Genomic DNA, 24,598 nt, shown 5'->3' on the forward strand with positions numbered 1-24,598 from the left:
CATCATTACCATATATCGTTTACTATGAACTTCATACGAACAAGTAATTTCATTATATAGCCAAAAGAGTCATAAAGTCATGGGGTCACAGTGCGGAAACAGGTGGTTTGGACCAATTTGGTCCATGCTGACCAAGCTGCCCCATTTAGGGTAGACCCATTTGCCTACATTTGGCCTATGGTCCTCTAAACCTTTCCTATGCATGTACCCATCCAAGTGTTATTGAAATGCTGTTATTGTAGCAGTCTAAGGCATCTTATTCCATCTATCCACAAAATGTTGCCCCTCAGGTTTGTGGTACATCTTGCTCTTCTCACCTTAAACTTACATCCTCAATTCCTCAATCCAGGGTCAAAGATTCTGTGCATTTACCCTATCTGTCCCCCTCATAATTGTATACACTATAAAATCTCCTCTCAGTCTCCTGCGCTCCAAGGAATAAGGTTCGAGACTGCCCAACCTGTCTCCATGTGCAGCCCCTCGAGTTCTGGAAATATCCTCATAAATCTTCTCTGAACTCTTTTTAGCCTAATGACATTCTCCCTATGGCAGGGTGAAAAACATTTTTATTTAGCGATACAGCGAGGAACCCTTTAGCCCACTGAGTCCGCAACGAGCAGCGATTCCCGCACATTAACACTATCCGACACACACTAGGGACAATTTTACATGTATAACAAGCCAAATAACCTACAAACCTGTACATCTCTGGAGCGCGGGAGGAAACCGAAGATCTCGGAAGAAAACCCACGCAGGTCACGGGGAGAACGTACAAACTCCGTACAGACAGCACCCGTAGTGGGGAACATTTATCCCCATTATATATAAGAGCGGCAGATTCATTAACACCCATTATACATTTTCATATTAAGTCAAGATTACCACCTTGATGGTTATTGGGTGAATTTCAGCTGAGCAAGTCCGAGACTTAAAACAAAAATACCACTAACCTGTTGGTGTCCTTGACGTGAATTCAGGATCAAAGTGGAATGTATCTTCTGGTCTTCCTACAGCTGGTTTAAATGGTGGTTTAATTTCCTTCCTGTATAACTTCTGTTGGTAAATAACATATTTTGGTCACTCAGGGATAAATAGGATGAATTTTAGTTTCAACCGTTTTTGGATACAATGATGAATGCCTTTTCATTAATTTGGAATGCATGCCTTTATTAGCACAGTAATTGCTCTGTAAAATACATGGTGTTTAAAACTGTTGGACACTGCATGGAGGAAACTAAAAATATGTTTCATGGAAAGTTTGGTATAACCTCAACCTCTTTTGATATTTATTATATTAGTAGAGTCAAATATTATCAAATCTAACAAAACACTTTTTATTGGGAGTTTATTTATTCCACTGCAATCATTTTATTGTCTTATACAATAAGGAAACAGGCACTTCAGGCAACTCATCCTTGCTGACAGTGTCATAGAGTGATACAGCATGGAAACAGGCTCTTTGGCCCAACTTGCCCACACCGGCCAACATGTCCCAGCTACATTAGTCCCACCTGCCTGCACTAGGTCCATATCCCCCCAAACCTGTCCTATCCATGTACCTGTCCAACTATTTCTTAAACAATGGGATAGTCACTGCCTCAACTACCTCCTCTGGCAGCTCGTTCCATACACCCACCACCTTTTGTGTGAAAAAAGTACCCCTCCGATTCCTATTAAATCTTTCCCCCTTCACCATAAACCTATGTCCTCTGGTTCGCAGTTGGACCGCAGGTGAAGAATAAAGGGAAGAGATAAGACTTTGCCTTCCATCACAGTGAGGAGATGTTGGAGACTCACTGTGATGGATGTTTATGTAAACTGTGTTAACTGTGGGTCTTGGGTTTTTTTGTAATGTAAAAAACTGTAGTAAATGTAATTTTGTTCAAACCTAGGTTTGAATGACAATAAATAGCATTCCATTCAATTCAATTCAATTCAATGGTTGGCAAAGGTCACAGAGGAAAGGACAAAAGGCATTAGGAGAGGAAAGGCGTGAACTGTGAAGCCAGAGAATGGGATTTGGTGGAAGGCAATGAGGGAAGAGCAAGGTGGGGCTGGAATGAGGGGGAAAATGTGTACACATCAAGGTGGGGCACAGTGAAGAGAGGGGGGGGGGGGGGGGGGGGGGGGGGGGGGGGGGACACAAAATGCTGGAGCAACTCAGCAAGTCAGGCAGCATCTTTGGATAGAAGGAATGGGTGACGTTTCGGGTCGAGACCATTCTTTAGATTGAGTCAGGTGAGAGGGAGACACAGAGATATGGAAGGGTAAGGTGTGAACACGAGAGATCAAAGGGGACAAAGCTCAAGGAAAATGTAGAATAGATCATTGTTATTTCGGGGAAGGCAACCACGAGGCTTCTTGATTAGTTACCAAAAATTAGAGTATTCAATGTTGGATTGTAAACTACCCAAGGGGAATGTGAGGTGTGGATATACCCTACCCCTCTTCACCTTCCACAGAGACAACTCCCTCATCCACTCCTTGGTTCATACATGCATTCCCACTCAATCTCCCCCACTCCACGTATTTCCCTTTGCAACTACAGGAGGTGTAAACATGTCCCTACACCTCCTCGCTCACATCCATCTCGGGACCCCAGATGCCTTTGCATATGAGACAGATGTTCACAGGCACCTCCTTTAACGCATCCGTTGCCATGCGGTGAGAACCGAGAGGTTGAGAAGGAGTTTCTTCCCAGAGGCAATTCGGACTGTAAACACCTATCTCACCAGGGACTAACTCTACTGAACGTTTTTCCTTCCATTATTTATTATGTAAAAGAATATGTGTGTTATGATTGTGTTTATAATTTGTTTGGTTGTTTTGTTGTTTGTCTTTTGCACAAAAGTCCGCGAGCATTGCCACTTTCATTTCACTGCACATCTCGTATGTGTATGTGACAAATAAACTTGACTTGACTTGACCTCATCTGCTGCATTTAGTGCTCCTGATATGGGCCTCCTTTACATCGACAAGACCCAGCGTGAACTAGGCGTGAACACTTGCACAGTCCCGCAGGCCCACTAGATCTCCAGATAATAACCATTTCAGCTCCATTTCGCTGTCCGTCCCTGACCTTTCTGACCTCAGCCTCTTCAATTTCAAGAGTGTGGCCACATGCAAACTGGAGAAACAGTGCCTGATATTCCGCTTGTGCAGCTTACAGCCCAATGGTATGAACACTGGATTCTCCAATTTGGGGTAACTGACCAACCCCTTCCTGTCCCAGTGCTGGATATCCACCCGGATATGCATCCATTTATCCCCACAATCCCTTTCCCCTTTCCCTTCCCCCTTCCACCTGGTGTTGATAAAGCGGTGGGAATGTCTTGCAGGAGATTAGGAACAATAAATCACATTCATGTTCAATCTCATTGACTATAGAAAAAATTAACACGCTGGACTTCAGAATGATAGTAAGGCACTTACGTTCCAGTCTATAGTTCCAAAGTAACTGTGGCGTTTTATCTCCTCAACTCCATCAGATCCGGCACCTTTAAACCAATATAAAACACAAACTAAGGAATCAATGCTTCTGGGAAATCATTGTTTCAGAAAGCGCAACATCTTGATCGATAATATGCAGAACACCAACTGAAATGTATATAATTGGGACTTGGAATCAAGGTGCTCACACTGTTTGGCCCACCATGTCTGGGGCTTGAGGAGATTTTGCAGTGGAGCGGACAAAATGTGTAAGAAAGAACTGCAGATCCTGGTTGAAATCGAACGTAGACACAAAATGCAGGAGTAACTCAGTGGGACAGGCAGCATCTCTGGAGAGAAGGAATGGGTGACAATTCGGGGCAGGACCCTCCCAAAACGTCACCCGTTCCTTCTCTCCAAAGATGCTGCCTGTCCCGCTGAGTTGCTCCAGCATTTTGGTGCGTTATCCATGCAATCCCATTGAAGATAGACACAAAAATGCTGGAGGAACTCAGCGGGACAGGCAACATCTCTGAAGGGATGGAACTGGTGATGTTTGGGGTCGAGACCATTCTTCACATTTCAGAGTTCTCGATATGTGGACTTCCATGTCATGGTTTTACAAATGGTCATCTAAACCTTTCTTAAAAAGTTGTGAGAGTACCCATTCTTCATTACCTCTCGTTTCCCTCTCCCCTGACTCTTAAAAAAAAAAAAAAAAAAAAAAAAAAAAAATGACAATTAAAATTGAATCTGAATCTGATCTGAATCTTAGTCTGAGGAATCAAGGGATATGGAGAGAAAGTAGGAATGGGGTACTTGATTTTGGATGATCAGCCATGATTATATTGCATGGCAGTGCTGGCTCGAGGCCGAATGGCCTACTCCTGTACCTATTTTCTATGTCTCTATGTCTATGTCTAAGGAGGGTCTCAATGCAAAACATCATCTAATCCCTCCATCTAGAGAGGCTGCCCGTCTCACTCCAGCATTTTGTGTCTATACACATCTACTGCCCCGTATGGTAATGCGACTGAACTGAAAGCTTATATCACATATGCAATTATTTATTTTCTTGGTATGTGATGTTAAACCAGCAAATCTTTGTGCATGGTTTAGATTAAACGTAGTTACATCGTAACTTGATATGATGTAGAGAGAGTACAGAGGAGATTTACTAGAATGTTGCCTGGGTTTCAGCAACTAAGTTACAGAGAAAGGTTGAACAAGTTAGGGCTTTATTCTTTGGAGCGCAGAAGGTTAAGGGGGACTTGATAGAGGTCTTTAAAATGATGAGAGGGATAGACAGAGTTGACGTGGATAAGCTTTTCCCACTGAGAGTAGGGAAGATTCAAACAAGGGGACGGGACTTGAGAATTAAGGGACAGAAGCTTAGGGGTAACATGAGGGGGAACTTCTTTACTCAGAGAGTGGTGGCTGTGTGGAATGAGCTTCCATGAAGGTGGTGGAGGCAGGTTCGTTTTTATCATTTAAAAATAAATTGGATAGTTATATGGACGGGAAAGGAATGGAGGGTTATGGTCTGAGTGCAGGTGTATGGGACTAGGGGAGAATACGTGTTCGGCACGGACTAGAAGGGTCGAGATGGCCTGTTTCCGTGCTGTAAATTGTTATATGTCTTCTCCATAATAATATTGACGTGCGTAAAATGATTAAAAGACAATAACATGACAATTTAACAAAGCAGCAGAAAAAAATCTTACAAATTGGAAGAGCTGAGAAACAGAACCAAGTCAAAATAAACCAATTAATTTGTTTCACGGTCCCCACGTGTGTTAACTATTGTATTCTTTATTATCAAATGAGCAGTTCCCTTGTAAAATAACATTTAGATTAAGGGCGGCATGGTGGCGTAGTGATAGAGCTACTGCTTTACAGTGCAAGAGACCCGCTTCAATCTGGATGCTGTCGGTACGGAGTTTGTATGTTCTGCTTGGGTTTTCTCCGAGATCTTCGGTTTCCCCCCACTTTCTAAAGACGTACAGGTTTGTCGTTCAATTGACTTGGTTTAAATGTAAATCGCCCCTAGTGTGTTAATGTCCCTAGAAGTGTTAATGTGCAGAGATCGCTGATTGGTGCGGACTCGGTGGGCCTGTTTCCACACTGTATCTTTAAAGTAAACCATGCTGTATCTCTAAAACTAACCTGACGTCGGGTAATGAAAATGATCAAATGTAGTATCTGCACGTATAGCCGGCAATACAATTGGTGAGGAAGCTGTAAACCATATCTACCTAGTCTGTTGCAAGGATTCCGCTTGAAAAGTGCTCTCAAAAGGCTCTGGGCTTCTGGGCTTAAGAATTGTGGCATTCCCAGTTTGGCTCTAGAAGATAAACACAACAGATATTTTCAGTTATTAAATCAATCAGAATTATCTTAAAGTAATGTTGAGCAGTGTATTTCTCTCTTATTTCCCTTCCATTCCTTATCTTTCGATTCTTCTCCTGAAAACAGTCTTGCCAAGGGGTGGTCCCCACTGATATTTGAGGGGAGGACCTCATTGAAGCGTGCAGAACAGTGAAAGGCTCGGATAGAATGAATGTGGAGAGGATGTTTACACTAGTGGGAGAGTCTAGGACTAGAGGCCATAGCCTCAGAATTAAAGGATGTTCTTTTAAGAAGGAGAAGAGCAGGAATTTCTTTAGTCAGAGGGTGGTGAATCTGCGGAATTCTTTGCCACAGAAGGCAATGGAGGCAAAGTCAGTGGATATATTTAAGGCAGAGGTAGATAGATTCTTGATTAGTACGGGTGTTAGGGGTTATGGGGAGAAGGCAGGAGAATGAGGTTAGGAGGGAGAGATAGATCAGCCATGATTGAATGGCAGAGTAGACTAAATGGGCAGAATGGCCTAATTCAACTATCACTTATGATCTTATGATTTCTGCTAAACAACCATTTGACAACTGAGATCCAAGAAAGGTACTGGCAACCTGCTGATGAGTCACAGTGGCCAATCCAAGTGAATGATATTCTGTACTTATTTAATACTTTCATTTTTTAGTTTAGGGATACAGTGTGGAAGCAGGCCCTTCAGCCCACCGAGTCCATACTGATCAGTGATCCCTGCACATTAGCACTACCCTACACACACTGGGGACAATTTGACATTTATACCAAGCCAATTGAACTACAAACCCATATGTCTTTGGACCTCTCTCCAGGAGGGATTACCAGTTAATAATCAGGACCAGGAACTCTGGAACTAACTTTCTTCCTCAGCCAAGAATGTTAAATTGTATTGTTACATCGATACCCCGGCCAAAATCAGCTGTCTGATGACAGGCCAGATTTCATATTTCAGATATCGGACGTTTGTCTTACTAATTCACCAAAAGTCAGACAAGTTCCCCATTCACTTTGGACATCATAACATACAATTCTTTATTTGCCTAAACACCCATCTCAGTGTATCTTGTTATGCATTAAACATTGTCTGGGAAACTAGAGAATAAATTATAAAATGCATGAAAATTCCAAATGCTTTTACAGGAATCTTGTGAAGTTATGGAAAATTAAAGAGTTACAGTCTTTTATTAATACTGATAATCTTATTCTTTTGTGTAGCATGAATAGAGAAAGCTTAAACTCTCTATATGATTTTTATAACAGTCACAATTAAGTGATTCAGCGCGTAATTGAGTGAAAGAGCTCAATCTCGATTTACTGCCTCTTTTCAAAATAGATCTGAGGCAATTATTTCACCTTTTCAGATAATTAGACAACTCTTTCCCAACTTAAAATGCTGGCTGCATGCCCCTGTGTGTGGTCTGTGTGGTCCAGAAGAGGCTCTGACCCAGTCTGTTACTGGGAGTCGGTTTCCAGCACCTCAGTGTGGCACAGTTGGCTCTACAAAGACTGTTGCACCCACAGAACAGGTCATCAGGTCATAAGTCGCAAGTGATACGAGCAGAATTAGGCCATTCGGCCTATCAAGTCTATTCCGCCATTCAAACATGGCTGATCTATCTCTCCCTCCTGACCCCATTCTCCTGCCTTCTCCACATAACCCCTGACCCATAATAATGAAGAATCTATCTATCTCTGCCTTAGAAATATCCACTGACTTTGCCTCCACAGCCTCCTGTGGCAAAGATTTCAACAGATTCACCACAGAATGACTAAAGAAATTCCTCCTCTTCTCCTTCCTGAAGGAACGTCCTTTAATTCTGAGGCTAGACTCTCCCACTAGGGAGGGGCATCCTCTCAGCCTTTCAGCTTGCCAACAGCTATGGCAGCCAGTGCCCTTTACCACACTCACACCTCTCATACCCAATATTATTAGCAGGGTGCATTGAAAGCCTGTTCAAATTCCTGACATACATAAATGCACATCACAGGTGGAACAAGACACCAGCAAACATATGCATTAAGAGTCCATTTAAAATGTCAAAATTCACTTAACTAAAGTAAAAAGAGAAATATCTTTCTTCCAAGTCGCTGCTTGAATGGGGCCAATTGAGATTGCACCAGGTTTAACCCTGTGAGCAAGGAAACATGCAGAGAAGGCTGGTTTAAACCATTGGGAAAACCAGATATTTGATTTCCCAGGAAATATCAAGTACATCCAGATATAACTGTTGGCATCAAAGCAAATGATCTCCCCAAGTTGTGCAGGGCACTGCTTGGTGCAAAAAGTTAAGCAGAAAAGATGCCATGCACACATCTCTCTTACATGTGAAGTGATATTGGTATTGAGTAGTTGGGCAACGTGTTATAGGAAAGATGTTTAGAATTTAGAATTTAGGAGATTGAGAGGGGATCTTATAGAAACTTACAAAATTCTTAAGGGGTTGGGCAGGCTAGATGCAGGAAGATTGTTCCTGATGTTGGGGAAGTCCAGGACAAGGGGTCACAGCTTAAGGATAAGGGGGAAATCCTTTAAAACCGAGATGAGGAGAACTTTTTTCACACAGAGAGTGGTGAATCTCTGGAACTCTCTGCCACAGAGGGTAGTTGATGCCAGTTCATTGGCTATATTTAAGAGGGAGATAGATGTGGCCCTAAGGGGATCAGAGGGTATGGAGGGGATCAGAGGGTATGTAGAGAAGGCAGGTACGGGATACTGAGTTGGATGATCAGCCATGATCATATTGAATGGCGGTGCAGGCTCGAAGGGCCGAATGGCCTACTCCTGCACCTAATTTCTATATTTCTATGTTTCTATGTTGTCAAGCTGGAAAGGGTACCGAGAAGATTTACAAGGACGGTGCTAGGACTCAAGGGCCTGAGCTATAGGGAGAGGTTGAGTAGGCTGGGCCTCTATTCCTTGGAGCGCAGAAGGATGAGGGGTGATCTTATAGCGGTGTACAAAATCTTGAGAGGAATAGATCGAGTGGATGCACAGAATCTCTTGCCCAGAGTAGGTGAATCGAGGACCAGAGGACATAGGTTTAAGATAAAAGGGAAAAGAGTAGGAATCTGAGGGGTAATTTTTTCATACACAGGGTAGTGGGTGTATGGAACAAGCTGCCAGAGGAGGTAGTTGATGCAGGGACTATCCCAACGTTTAAGAAACAGTTGGACAGGTACATGGATTGGACAGGTTTAGAGGGATATGCAGGCAGTGTAGCTGGGACATGTTGGCCATTGAGGGCAAGTTGGGCCGAAGGGCCGGTGTCCACACTGTATCACTCTGTGACTGATTAAGTGGATGAGCAGGTTTTCGTACATACATATGTACATTCAGTGGCAAGGGAATGCAAACCATGTGACACAGCCCCATAATGTACCTGGATTACTACACTCGTACGACAACTTGGTTAAAAGTACCATTGCTTCTCATTATACATCAGCAAGGAAAATGGAATGTTTAGTTCAGCTATAATATCGTGTAATTGGTGAATTATTGAAGATTGTCCTTTATCTCCAAGCATCAGAAGTTCTGTTGCAAAATGCACTGGCGTTTAGTTTTATTAAGCGGTGATAAATCTTACGGTTTTACAAGAATAACTTACTTGAGGATCAATGCCATGGTTTCCTTTCTGTCCTTGCCTTGGAAAGGCAATGACCCCGTCAACATTTCAAACTAGGCAATAAAAATAAAATAAATATGTTAACGACATCACCCAAGCTCATATGCCTGCATGATCACCATATTTTACTTGGTCATTCAAAAAAAGTGCCCAGTCATTGACAATGTGAAGACCTCTACCGAACAACATATCCTGTTCGATTGTCATATTCAGTCTAGTTTGTACTTTTAAATGTATGTATCTCTGTCTGTCTTCCTCCTTCTTTGCCTCCTAATGCATTAAAAATGGATGTAAAAAATGACAAAGTGCTGAAGTAATTCAGTGGGTCAAACATCTAACAGAACCATGTTCTGTTCTGTTCTGTTGTTTTGCACAATCCCGCAGGCATTGCCACTTTCATTTTGCTGTACACCTTGTATGTGTATGCGACAAATAAAGTTGACTTGACTTGACTTATCCTTGTTCTCCAAAGATGCTGCCTGACCTGCTGAGTTACTCCAGCATGGGTGGTAGAATGGTGCAGTAGCTGCCTTAGAGTGCCAGGGACTCAGGTTCAATCCTGATTATGGGTGCTGTCTGTACAGAGTTTGTACATTCTCCCCGTGGAGTATCCGGGTTTTTTCCGGATGCTCCGTTTTCCTCCTACATTCCAAAGATGTGCATTTTTGTAGGTTAATTGGCTTCTGCAAATTGTTCCCAGTGTGTAGAATAGAACTGGTGTACAGGTGATCATTGATCGGTGCGGATAAAATTGACCGAAGGGCCTATTTCCATGTTGTATCTCTAAACTAAACATAACTAAACAATTTGTGTCTATTTTGTTTGTAAACCAGCATCCTTGTTTCAACAATTGGGTAAAGTTATGAATAATACTAACAAACAGTTATCCTTTCAATCAAACTGTATGAAAATCATGAAAAAATATTAGTGTTCAGGTCTTAAATTACCGATGGTTTGGCTTTTTGGCCACCAATCTAGGTGTGGACCAGTGCCCTTTAGTTTGAAGACAGACACGAAATGCTGGAGTAACTAACTCAGCGTTACGGCCTTGCAGCGTTTGCAGCGCCGGAGACACGGGTTCGATCCCGACTATGGGTATTGTCTGCACAGAGTTTGTACGTTCTCCCTGTGACCGCGTGGGTTTTCTCCGAATGCTCCGGTTTCCTCCCACACTCCAAAGACGTACAGATTTGTAGGTTAATTGGCTAGGTATAAGATTATACCTAGTGTGTGTGTAGGATAGTGTTAATGTGCGGGAATCGCTAGTCGGTGCAGACTCGGTGGGCCGAAGGGCCTGTATCCACGCTGTATCTTTCAACTAAACTAAACGTTGTTACAATTTGATTATTCTTGTTTCATTTTGGAGTTACTTTAGGGATCTTTTTCCAAGTTATTTAATAGGACTGGATGTAATGGCAAAGCCATTATAATGCAATATGAAATGCTTGATTGTGGTGCCTTCCTTAAATTATCTTCTGTTTGTGCTCACTGCATGCTGATCAAATGTGACAATGTCAAACATAAAAGGTGAACAGACCCTATAATTACTTTAGTCAACATGTTCAATGGATATGGTGTTGACAGACTGCATTCCCCTGTACTGGTTCATAAGTAATTTATACTGACAACCAGAAGCCATTGATAACTGAAGTATTTAGAACAAGATATCAGCCAGTTGCATGAATTAAGACCATGTCCTTTCATTAGTCACAACTCATTACAGGTCTTAAGAGTTGGTCAGCTATCCACAGAGAGATATGGGTCGCCACGGTGGATGAGAAATTTCATGCATGGTCCTCTGTGGAGTCAGTGATCAAATGGGCTTGTGGTACCGACAGTCCCAATTTGCATTTCAGAATGAGGCCCGACACATCTTGGAGGAACAGTACCTCATATTTTGCTTGGGCAGCTGGTATGAACATGGACTTCTCTAACTTCATGTAAACCTTGCTTTCACTCTCTCTCCATCCCTCCCCCACCCTAATTCTCTGACCAGTTCCACTGTCCTCCTGATTAATTTTGCTGATTGTTTGCCTCATTGTCACCTTCCCCTCAGCCAACAATAATCCATTCTACATTTGCATGATCATCATCTGCTTTGATCTGTCATTTTTCACATATTACCCTTCCACATATCTCTAGTCACCCTCTCCCCTGACTCTCAGTCTCACCCGAAACATCGCCCATTCCTTCTATCCCGAGATACTGCCTGTCCTGCTGAGTTACTCCGGCATTTTGTGTCTATTTTCGGTGTAAACCAGCAGCTGCAGTTCCTTCCTATAGAAACATAGAAACATAGAACGTAGAAAATAGGTGCAGGAGTAGGCCATTCGGCCCTTCGAGCCTGCACCGCCATTCAATATGATCATGGCTGATCATCCAACTCAGTATCCTGTACCTGCCTTCTCTCCATACCCCCTGATCCCTTTAGCCACAAGGGCCACATCTAACTCCCTCTTAAATATAGCAAATGAACTGGCCTCAACTACCTTCTGTGGCAGAGAATTCCAGAGATTCACCATTCTCTGTGTGAAAAAAAATTTCCTCATCTCGGTCCTAAAAGATTTCCCCCTTATCCTTAAACTGTGATCCCTTGTTCTGGACTTCCCCAACATCGGGAACAATCTTCCTGCATCTACCCTGTCCAACCCCTTAAGAATTTTGTACGTTTCTATAAGATCCCCCCTCAATCTTCTAAATTCTAGCGAGTACAAACTGAGTCTATCCAGTCTTTCTTCATATGAAAGTCCTGACATCCCAGGAATCAGTCTGGTGAACCTTCTCTGTACTCCCTCTATGGCAAGAATGTCTTTCCTCAGATTAGGAGACCAAAACTGTACGCAATACTCCAGGTGTGGTCTCACCAAGACCCTGTACAACTGCAGTAGAACCTCCCTGCTCCTATACTAAAATCCTTTTGCTATGAATGCTAACATACCATTCGCCTTCTTCACTGCCTGCTGCACCTGCATGGCTACTTTTAATGACTGGTGTACCATGACACCCAGGTCTCGTTGCATCTCCCCCTTTCCTAATCGGCCACCATTCAGATAATAATCTACTTTCCTATTTTTGCCACCACCGTGCTGTAATTGTTATATGGTTATATGGTTAAAGTGGATAACCTCACCTTCATCCACATTATACTGCATCTGCCATGCATTTGCCCACTCACCCAGCCTATCCAAGTCACCTTGCAGCCTCCTAGCATCCTCCTCACAGCTAACACTGCCCCCCAGCTTCGTGTCATCCGCAAACTTGGAGATGTTGCATTCAATTCCCTCATACAAATAATTAATATATATCGTAAATAGCTGAGGTCCCAGAACTGAGCCTTGCGGTACCCCACTAGTCACTGCCTGCCATTGTGAAAAGGACCCGTTTACTCCTACTCTTTGCTTCCTGTCTGCCAGCCAGTTCTCTATCCACATCAATACTGAACCCCCAATACCGTGTGCTTTAAGTTTTGTATAGTGCCGGAGGATTGGCGTACTGCGCATGTTGTTCCATTGTTTAAAAAGGGGTCCAAGAGTAAACCTAGCAATTATAGACCTGTTAGTTTGACGTCAGTGGTGGGCAAATTAATGGAAAGGATACTTAGAGATAATATATATGAGCATCTGGATAAACAGGGTCTGATTAGGAACAGTCAACATGGATTTGTGCCTGGAAGGTCATGTTTGACTAATCTTCTTGAATTTTTTGAAGAGGTTACTCGGGAAATTGATGAGGGTAAAGCAGTGGATGTTGTCTATATGGACTTCAGTAAGGCCTTTGACAAGGTTCCTCACGGAAGGTTGGTTAAGGAGGTTCAATGGTTGGGTATTAATGGTGTAGTAGCAAGATGGACTCAACAGTGGCTGAATGGGAGATGCCAGAGAGTAATGGTGGATGGTTGTTTGTCAGGTTGGAGGCCAGTGACTAGTGGGGTGCTACAGGGATCTGTGTTGGGTCCACTGTTGTTTGTCATGTACATCAATGATGGTGTGGTAAATTGGATTAGTAAGTATGCAGATGATACTAAGATAGGAGGGGTTGTGGATAATGAAGTAGATTTTCAAAGTCTACAGAGAGATTTATGCCAGTTCGAAAAGTGGACTGAAAGATGGCAGATGGAGTTTAATGCTGATAAAAGTGAGGTGCTACATCTTGGCAGGACAAATCAAAATAGGACGTACATGGTAAATGGTAGGGAATTGAAGAATGCAGGTGGACAGAGGGATCTGGGAATAACTGTGCCACAGTTCCCTGAAAGTGGAATCTCATGTAGATAGGGTGGTAAAGAAAGCTTTTGGTGTGCTGGCCTTTATAAATCAGAGCATTGAGTATAGAAGTTGGGATGTAATGTTAAAATTGTACAAGGCATTGGTGAGGTCAATTCTGCAGTACAATTTTGGTCGCCTAATTATAGGAAGGATGTCAACAAAATAGAGAGAGTACAGAGGAGATTTACTAGAATGTTGCCTGGGTTTCAGCAACTAAGTTACAGAGAAAGGTTGAACAAGTTAGGGCTTTATTCTTTGGAGCGCAGAAGGTTAAGGGGGGATTTGATAGAGGTCTTTAAAATGATGAGAGGGATAGACAGAGTTGACGTGGATAAGCTTCCCCACTGAGAGGAGGGAAGGTGCAAACAAGAGGACATGACTTGAGAATTAAGGGACAGAAGTTTAGGGGTAACATGAGGGGGAACTTCTTTACTCAGGCAGTGGTGGCTGTGTGGAATGAGCTTCCAGTGAAGGTGGTTCGTTTTTATCATTTAAAAATAAATTGGATAGTTATATGGACGAGAAAGGAATGGAGGATTATGGTCTGAGCGCAGGTATATGGGACTAGGGGAGAATACGTGTTCGGCACGGACTAGAAGGGTCGAGATGGCCTGTTTCCGTGCTGTAATTGTTATATGGTTATATGGTTATATGGTATACTAATCTCTTATGTGGGACCTTGTCGAAAGCCTTCTGAAAGTCCAGATATAACACATCCACTGGTTCTCCCTTATCCACTCGTAGTTACATCCTCGAAAAATTCTATAAGATTCGTCAGACATGATTTACCCTTCATAAATCCATGCTGACTTTGTCCAATGATTTCACCACTTTCCAAATGTGCTGCTATCCCATCTTTAATTACTGATTCTAGCAATTTCCCCACTACCGACGTTAGACTAACTAGTCTGTAATTCCCCGTTTTCTCTCTCCCTCCCTTTTTAAAAAGTGGTGTTACATTAGCTACCCTCCAATCCTCAGGAACTACTCCAGAATCAAAAGAGTTTTGAAAAATTATCACTAATGCATCCACTATTTCTGGGGCTACTTCCTTAAGTACTCTGGGATGCAGCCTATCTGGCCCTGGGGATTTATCAGCCTTTAATCCATTCAATTTACCTAACACCACTTCCCGGCTAACCTGGATTTCACTCAGTTCCTCCATCTCATTTGACCCCCGGTCCCCTGCTATTTCCGGCAGATTATTTATTCTTCCTTAGTGAAGACAGAACCAAAGTAGTTATTCAATTGGTCTGCTATGTCCTTGTTCCCCATGATCAATTCACCTGTTTCTGACTGCAAGGGACCTACATTTGTTTTAACTAATTTTTTTCTCTTCACATATCTATAAAAGCTTCTGCAGTCAGTTTTTATGTTCCCTGCCAGTTTTCTTTCATAATCTATTTTCCCTTTCCTAATTAAGCCCTTTTTCCTCCTCTGCTGGTGTCTGAATTTCTCCCAATTCCTCTGGTAGGCTGCTTTTTCTGGCTAATTTGTACGCTTCATCTTTTGTTTTGATACTATCCCTGATTTCCCTTGTTATCCACGGATGTACTACCTTCCCTGATTTATTCTTTTGCCAAACTGGGATGAACAATTGTTGTAGTTCATCCATGCAGTTTTTAAATTCCTTCCATTGCATATCCACCGTCAACCCATTAAGAATCAATCGCCAGTCTATCTAGGCCAATTCACGTCTCATACCCTCAAAGTTACCTTTCTTTAAGTTCAGAACCCTTGTTTTTCTGAATTAACAATGTCACTCTCCATCCTAATGAAGAACTCAACCATATTATGGTCACTCTTGCCCAAGGGGCCACGCACAACAAGACTGCTAACTAACCCTTCCTCATTACTCAATACCCAGTCTAGAATAGCCTGCTCTCTCGTTGGTTCCTCTACATGTTGGTTTAGAAAACTATCCCGCATACATTCCAAAAAATCGTCTTCCTCAGCACCCCTGCCAATTTGATTCACCCAATCTATATGTAGATTGAAGTCACCCATTATAACTGTTTAACCTTTGTTGCACGCATTTCTAATTTCCTGTTTGATGCCATCCCCAACTCCACTACTACTGTTAGGTGGACAGTACACAACTCCCACTAGCGTTTTCTGCCCCTTAGTGTTTCGCAGCTCTACCCATATCAATTCCACATCCTCAAAGCTAATGTCCTTCCTTTCTATTGCGTTAATCTCCTCTCTAACCAGCAACGCTACCCCACCTGCTTTCCCTTTCTGTCTATCTCTCCTGAATATTGAATATCCCTGGATGTTCAGCTCCCAGCCTTGGTCACCCTGGAGCCATGTGTCCGTGATCCCAACTATATCATAGTATACATTTCCTTTCTGCAGCCCAGCTTAAAATTATTGTCTGCTGTTTCCTCTACCTGCCTCATGTAAACTTCAATGGGAAGGAAAAGCTGCTTCCCTATTCCATATTCTTTCTCTATTCAATCAATTTTGCTCAGGTAGCATGCACAAGGTAAATCAACATATTTTAAAAGACAGAAGCTGGATTTCTGAAACAAAAACATAAAATGCTGGAAATACTCGGAAAGTCAGGCAGCATCTGAGGAAATGACGAGTCTGAAGAAGGGTCTCGACCCGAAACATCACCCATTCCTTCTATCCAGAGATGCTGCCTGTCCCGCTGAGTTACTCCAGCATTTTCTGTCTAACAAATGAGGAAAGTTAGTTACGTTAGTTACAAAACAAAGTTATTAACAATTCAAGATAATGTGGCATTGGTTATGATGCCAGGTGCAATAGTGACCACAATGGCATTTGCAGTAGGGTGAACTCACATGATATGTTTTGTTTACAGTGACAAGAAAGACATGGGGGCACTGTCCCTTGTCATCAGGAGTTGTCCCGGCAGCTCAGTCCTAGTCTCAAAGTGGGGAGAGGGGGGGGGAGAGAGCATGGCGATTGCAAGCTTTTCCCAGCCATTCACCATGGCCTTGGGAGGAGGCATTGGCAGTCTCAGGCTGATCCTGGCAGCTCAGCTTTGGGCTTGAAGAAGGTTTAAGGCAAGCTGCCAGAGGTGGTAGCTGAGGCAAGTACTATAACAACATTTAAAAGGCACTTGGACAGGTATATGGATGGGAAAGGTTTAGAGGGATATGGCCAAATATGGGTAGGTGTGATTAACATGGATTGGTATCTGTCGGCTAAGGCAAACTGGGCCAAAGGGCCTGGTTCCATAACGCAATGGCTCTATGACCCGGAGGTTATGACTCGGAATGCAGAGGTTACTTGAAGTTGGAGAAATCAATACTCATACCACTGGGTTGAAAGTTGCCCAAGCGAAATATCTATCACCTGCCAGACAGGTCCTATCAATCCTATCCCTCATATCCCTTGTCCTATCCCTCCTCTCTCCCAGCTTTCTTTCCCCCCTGACAATCAGTCTGAAGAAAGGTCCTAACCTGAAACGTCACCTACGAAGTCCTTCATCACCCCTCATGATTTTATAACCTCCCCTCAACCTCCTGTGCTCCAAGGAATAAAGTCCTAGCCTGTTCAACCTCACTGTGATGTTGCACGGTGTGATACTGTCTGACCTGCTGAGTAACTCCAACTTCTACAGATACACCAGAGAAAGCATTTTATCAGGATGCATCGCAGCTTGGTTTGGGAACAGCTCCATCCAAGACCGCAAGAAATTGCAGCAAATTATGAACGCAGCCCAGACCATCACACAAACCAACCTCCCTTCCCTTGACTCCATTTATACCTCACGCTGCCTCGGCAAGGCCAGCAGCATAATCAAGGATGAGTCCCAACCGGGCCACTCCCATTTCTGGCAAAAGGTATAGAAGTGTAAAAACGCACACCTCCAGATTCAGGGACAGTTTCATCCCAGCTGTTATCAGGCAACTGAACCATTCTACAACAACCAAAGAGCAGTGCTGAACTACTATTTACCCTCAGATTACCTTGCATGACACGTTATTCCCTTATCATGTATCTACACACTGTAAAAACAGTAGATCGATTGTAATCATGTATTGTCTTTCTGCTGACTGGATAGCACGGAACAAAAGCATTTCACTGTACCTCAGTACACAGGACAATAATATAAATAAAATTAAACTTTGTGCCTTTTTTTCCTAAGAACTATTCGTAACCTAAACAGCACATGTCGGAAATGTGGCTGGGAGCCAGGTTTCCACACGGCAGCAGATGCCTACAGCTCCATAGCAACTGGAAAATCCACACACCGCTCCCCCAGATGCTTGTTCATGTACATGACCTTACATGATTCAAGCAATTGTAAGCTGGCAGGACCAGTGCTCCAAGTATTGTAAGTGTGCACCATATCTCTTGGGCAACGAGGTGCAAAGTGGCAAATCTAAAACAACTATACAGGAAATGAAAAGGATTGTTTTTACTAATGTAAAATGATCACACAAGTGACCAACCATCTGAAAAGAACATATTCTCTGCATTCAAACTTAGATTACATTTATTAGAGTCATGCAGTGTGGAAACAGGCCCTTTGGCCGAACATGCCCACAACGGCCACCATGTCCCAGTCCCACCTGCCCGCATTTGGTCCATTTCCCTCCAAATCTGTCCTATCCATGTATCCGTCTAAATGTTTCTTAAATGTTGGGATAGTCCCTGCCTCAACTACCTCCTCTGGCAGCTCGTTCCACACACCCACCACCCTTTGTGTGAAAATGTTACCTCTCAGATTCCTATTAAATCTTTTTCCCTTCACCTTGAACCTATGTCCTCTGGTCCTCGATGCCCCTACTCTGGGCAAGAGACTGTGCATCTACCCGATCTACACCTCTATTAGATTACTCCTCATCCTCCTGCGCTCCAAGGAATAAAGTCCTAGCCTACTCAAACTCTCCCTGTAGCTCAAGCCCCTCGAGTCCTGGCAACATCCTCGTGAACAATCAATGTACCCTTTCCAGCTTGACAACATCTTTCTTATAACATGGTGCCCAGAACTGAACACCTTCTTTAAGAACACAAAAATAAGGCATGCGCTTCCGAAACATCCCCCACTCTCCATGTTTCTGCAGCTGTCACAAAGTTTTGCAGTTTCTCTTCTTTTATGTTCAACAGTTTCCCTTGTCGGACTGGGTGGCTGATAATTTGAAGCCCCAGTCTAAAGTTCTCTATCTCTAAAATGAGCTTTGTAGTGTTGTATAATTAGCTATTGTTCAGGTTTCAAAGTTTACATTTCAAAATCATAACATAAGGTGGTATTGTGGTGCAGCGGTAGAGTTGCTGCCTTACAGCGCTTGCAATGTCAGAGACCCAGGTCCATCTCGACTACGGGTGCTGTCGGTACAGAGTTTGTACGTTCTCCCCGTGACCTGCGTGGGTTTTCTCCGAGATCTCAAGTTTCCTCCCACATTACAAAGACGTACAGGTTTGTAGGTTAATTGATTTGGTATAAGTGCAACTTGTCGTCTGCGTAGGATAGTGTTATTGTGCCGGGATCGCTGGTCGGTGCGGACTCGGTGGAGCGAAGGGCCTGTTCCTGCACTGCAATGGGACTATGGGAGAATCAGTGTTCTGCACGGACCGAGATGGCCTGTTTCCGTGCTGTAATTGTTATATTATATGGTTATATCTCTGAGATAAGGTAAGAACATCAAATTGACCCCTTGAAAAAATTACACTTCGGTTTTCCCTGTGTAACATTTGGGAACAGATTAAATCAGCTGAGTGTGAAAATAACTCTGAAATAATTTGCAAAATTAACAACTAAAATATACCCACTCCACTCCACTCTTCACCTTCGCTTGCCAAGAACATTTTATTCTTGGATCAAGGTCTGTTGGCTTGAAAGAAGAAAATTAATCAGTATGAAAGTGGTTATATCTTGCCCACTTATTCATTCATAGTTAAGTGGAATCAAAAATAATTTGGCAATATGGAACAGATGACCTTTAACAATTTTTGAATGATAATAGATATATCCTGGAAATGACAAAGAATATGCCACTACACATGTTGAATAAGTTAGGTCTTTATTCTCTGGAGCGCAGAAGGTTAAGGGGGGGACTTGATAGAGGTCTTTAAAATGATGAGAGGGATAGACAGAGTTGATGTGGACAAGCTTTTCCCTTTGAGAATAGGGAAGATTCAAACAAGAGGACATGACTTCAGAATTAAGGGACAGAAGTTTAGGGGTAACATGAGGGGGAACCTCTTTACTCAGAGAGTGGTAGCGGTGTGGAATGAGCTTCCAGTGGAAGTGGTGGCGGCAGGTTCGTTGGCATAATTTAAAAATAAATTGGATAGGCATATGGATGAGAAGGGAATGGAGGGTTATGGTATGAGTGCAGGCAGGTGGGACTAAGGGTAAAAAAGTTGTTCGGCATGGACTTGTAGGGCCGAGATGGCCTGTTTCCGTGCTGTAATTGTTATATGTTATATGTTATATGGTTACATGGTCATCTAGTGGTATTTGCTAACTTTAGTTTAGTTTAGTTTAGAGGTACAGCGCTGAAACAGGCCCTTCGGCCCACCGAGTCCGCACCCACCAGCGATCCCCGCACATTAACACTATCCTACACACACTAGAGACAATTTACATTCATACCAAGCCAATTAACCTACAAACCTGTACGTCTTTGGAGGGTGGGAGGAAACTAAAAATCTCGGAGAAAACCCACGTGGTCACAGGGAGAACGTACAAACTCAGTACAGACAGTGCCCGTAGTCAGCATCAAACCCGGGGATCTAGTGCTGTATGGCAGCAACTCTACCGCTGCACCAATGTGCTGCTCATAAAATCTTGCAATGTTCAAAGATATGTGGAGAATACTTGTTCAAAAGGAATATTTTCTCTTCACTTCTATAATAATTTATTCTATCCTGTCCAAGGTTAGGTTTTTTTGTTCCCTTTCTGAAAAATCCCTTAACATTGATTAAATTTCAATCTATTCAATCTGCCAAATCTAACAACACTGAGTAAGGTAACATAACTGGGTAGTTACAAACAATAATGACAATGATATATTCCTGCCCTCTTACTGCCATTCATTAAATGCCAGCCTCTCATGTTGCCCTTTCTATACATAGCTATGAGCAATGAACCATGAAAATGAGATTGCAGGTGCTGTCAATTGCTCTCATGCTGTGTAATATCTCTACTGCCAAGTGCATGTCAGATTAAATTGAGTGGTGCTGATTCCTGACTGTTCAGGACTCTATTAGATATAAGCTTGGTGAGTAGGCAGTAAATAGCATGTCTTCCAATGCACAAGCTTTGAAGCACAAACATTGGAATGCAGACTCCCACCCTATGAGTATATCGCACGTATTTTAAAAGAAATTAAAGTTCACGTTCTAAATATATCCTATCTAATACAATACAAATTAAATAACGATACATGCGAATCACCAGAAAACATGCATTTCTGTAGAGATTTTAATGAGAATTTAAAGACATGTGGAGCCAGGTTAAAAATAGAATATTTACAGAACGGTGGATATTCACACTGGTTTTTGACAGTGATGACTTGCAGACATTTCATGATATGTCAAATAGGTGCTTCAGCCTCTGACTTAAGGTGGCGTTCTAAGTTAAGCCCTGGCTTGCTAGATTTCATTTCAGGAGAGTTTCTGTTGTTCCAAATAACGCGAGTACTCTCGACTGCACTGCAATTATGGCACCACTGTGATGCATGATACATTTGGTATTTTATACTAATTGAAAAGATATTGAAAGTAGGCCTTTCCGTTCATATAAGGTACAGAGGTAAAATGAAGAGCTTTGCGTTTCCCCAGTGATATTTCTGATGCTGTGACAACTGCCGGGCCTTGATGGTCAAATAATACATGCCCACTAGTAGTAAGACTGCGAAGTGACAAGCTATACACTAAAATGTCAGTAGGGACATTATCACCACTTCATTGTCAGCCATTCTCCATGGATTGTCACCTTGTCATGGTGGAGAAGCTTGTGTGGACCTGAGATCCTGAGAGAGATGCCGTCTGGAGCTATGCTCCTGGTAGGGCCACCCATGGCGGTAAGGTCGAGGGGGAGGTTTCTGACAAAGAGCAATCCAACCAAGACCTCAACGGTGGAACAGGCGGAGGACGATGGCTGACCTTAGTGGAGCGTCACAACGGCTGGGAAGGCGGATGAAGGCTGCAGCAGAAAAGGGTCTCCGGTCGTCTTGGACTCCATGCCACTGGATCCTGACCCAGATCTGTCAAGGACCGTGGGGTGGCTGTCTGTGCACCAGTCTCCCCACGTTAAACAAAGTCACACACAGGCGTCCTCCATATAGGGAATAGCACCCTGGAGACACCCATGGTCAGCCATGGCCGAAAGGGGCCAAAGATTGCCAGCCAATGGACTGGCCTCGACTACCCTCTGTGGGCAGAGAGTTCCAGAGATTCACCACTCTCTGTGTGAAAAAAGTTCTTTCTCATCTCGGTTTTAAAGGATTTCCCCCCCTTATCCGTAAGCTGTGAACCCCTTGTCCTGGAGAGGTGAGCTAGACTTCTGTCACTTTCTGTGGTTGGGTTTTCATAGGTTCATAAGAGATCGGAGCCGAATTAGGCCATTCGCCCCATCAAGTCTACTCCCAAGCCATTCAATCATAGCTGATCAATTTCTTTCCACCTAACCCAATTTCCCTGCCTTTCTCCCCATAACCTCTGATACCCATACTAATCAAGGATCTATCTATCTCTGCTTTAAAAATATACATTTAATTGGCCTCCATAGCCTTGTGTAGCAAAGAACAGTAAGATTAAACGAGTACTTACCAGTATGAAGTTTGATCTGTATTTTATGAGGAGTTACGGTGAGGTATTACGTGAAGAACCCAGCTCTACTGCGCATGCGGCATACTTCGAAGCAGCGGTGTGAAATCACAGAATAACACAATATTTGAAAGTAAGATAGTAAAGATCACGAGACATCAGTTTATTAGTTTGATCTATATAATGAGGGTGGGAGCGGTGGGCACTTAATCCCTCACCGTAACTCCTCATAAAATACAGATCAAACTTCATACTGGTAAGTACTCGTTTAATCTCACTATTTTACTTCGGAGTCACGTGAGTGATTCCGTGAAGACTTCAAAGGTCTGTGATTTCAAACCGTGTAACAGTTTTTATTTCACTCACAGTCTAAGTTTATGAGGGAGGAAGTTTTATCGTAATCAAGCAGTAGATCTGCTTACAAAAGAAACTTAAAATTATTTGTTAACAATAACAACATAAAAGGGTGTCTCTGAGCTTAAACTAAAATTGCAGTTTGTAATATGCTCCTGCAATTAAATCAGGTTTATCAACGGTTTATAATAAAAAATGTTCTGAACGCCGTTCCCTTGACCATTCTGCTGTATTGAAAATGTGGTCAACCGGGATGTCCATTCGTTCAGCCGCTGATACCAATGCTGCCCTAGTGGAATGGGATTAAATGTATTATTATCTATTCCGGCAGCTTTCAGTACCTGTTTGAGCCACCTTGGAGTGGTTTGGCTCATACCCCGTCTTGGGTTTACTGTGGTTGACCCATAGGCTTTCATCTCCCTCTAAGATTGTGGGTTGTGTCTATATATAGTAGTAGATGGGTCACCACACTCAACCTGGACTCTGGTGGGTAGGCCATGAATCCCACCAGTGAATTGGGCGTTCCTGGTCCATATAGCCATATAACGACTACAGCACGGAAAACACAGGCGATCTCGACCCTACTAGTTCGTGCCGAACTCATAATCTCGCCTAACCCATATACCTGCGAGTTAGATTTTACCAGACCTAAATATGAACGTGATGCGTCTGGGGTAATCACCATGTTATCCAGTCTATAGTTTATGGAGTGACTGGAATCTTGAGCGTGTACGAGAGCCACAAGCCTGAGCGTTTTTTAAATAATAGATTAAGCAAGCTGAGGGATCTGGCTGGTGCCATTCTCTGAGATATGTCAATATCACACCAATATCCCATACATGGGTATATACCTGGGTGTTTGGGGCTTATATTATAGTTGCCCTTCATAAGTTTACCTTCAGTGGATGGGATCCCATGCTCTGCTGACAACTGCTGTTTTAGATAAGCAGATAGGCGCTCCATGCTGTATTTACGGCACTGTAACTCCACCTTTTAGTCATGGTGTAGATGTTCCAGGAATTCCAATACGTCAGTGGTTGAATAGTTCGTATGTATGTTGTCCCTGCGTCGTGGCAGTATTTTACCCATGTTAGCTTTTAGTGACTGTTCGCAGGGATGCCGACATGGTGGTAATGGTTCCTTTGGATAATCCCAGTCCCTGGTAAGGTCTATTCAAAAACCTGTACCCAGGAGTTTGAATGTTTCCCTGGCATGGGTGTGCTTGTGCCTGATACTGGGTTGAGTCAGCAACCATGGTCCACTAGGGAAATCCATAGGTGACTCACCCACTGTGTCGTGATGAACTGGGGGGAACCATGGCTGTGTAGGCCGGTCGGGCACGTTCAATATCTCGGAGACAGATCCCATCTGTATTGTGAAGTGCCCATCTGATGAGGCAGAAGGGAGGAAGGCAAGGAGCAGAAATTCCCCCTTCCAGCGTGTAGGATCTATCTATCGCTGCTGCCTCCTAATCTGGTTCCTAAGTCCACATACATAGGTTACTGGTGATTCCGTCTTGTGCAACCAAATTGATATCTGGCTTTCAAACTGCTTAATAACTTTAGCAGATATTTTGGGTTTGACATTTATTCAATGTAATCATAAATTTTTCCCCGTGACATGGTGTCTCCCACTGTGTTCTAGCTTCCTAGGACATAGGCAGCTGATAGTTAAAATGTCTTTTGACACCCCATTGCCAGATTTGTTTTGACCCAATGTGTTGCAAAATAATGATTAGTAGGCTCCCCATATTGTGATATAAGGCCACCACAATTAGTCATTATCAATCCGTAACCACATAATGT

General features: G+C 43.1%; 1 protein-coding gene across 2 annotated transcripts in view; it reads right to left on the reverse strand.

The window, feature by feature from the left end:
* Nucleotides 1-24,598, reverse strand: part of rps6ka2 (ribosomal protein S6 kinase, polypeptide 2) — a 188,916-nt gene that overhangs the window by 59,927 nt on the left and 104,391 nt on the right. For both annotated transcript variants that reach the window (XM_055640002.1, XM_055640001.1), the window contains exons 9-12: nucleotides 9,406-9,476; nucleotides 5,685-5,773; nucleotides 3,433-3,497; nucleotides 951-1,053 (exon numbers count right to left, since the gene is read on the reverse strand). In XM_055640002.1, the coding sequence (XP_055495977.1) occupies nucleotides 951-1,053; nucleotides 3,433-3,497; nucleotides 5,685-5,773; nucleotides 9,406-9,476 (328 nt within the window). The remainder of the gene's footprint in view (nucleotides 1-950; nucleotides 1,054-3,432; nucleotides 3,498-5,684; nucleotides 5,774-9,405; nucleotides 9,477-24,598) is intronic.

This window comes from Leucoraja erinacea, chromosome 8 (genome assembly GCF_028641065.1).
Source record: "Leucoraja erinacea ecotype New England chromosome 8, Leri_hhj_1, whole genome shotgun sequence".
Lineage (NCBI taxonomy): Eukaryota > Metazoa > Chordata > Chondrichthyes > Rajiformes > Rajidae > Leucoraja > Leucoraja erinaceus.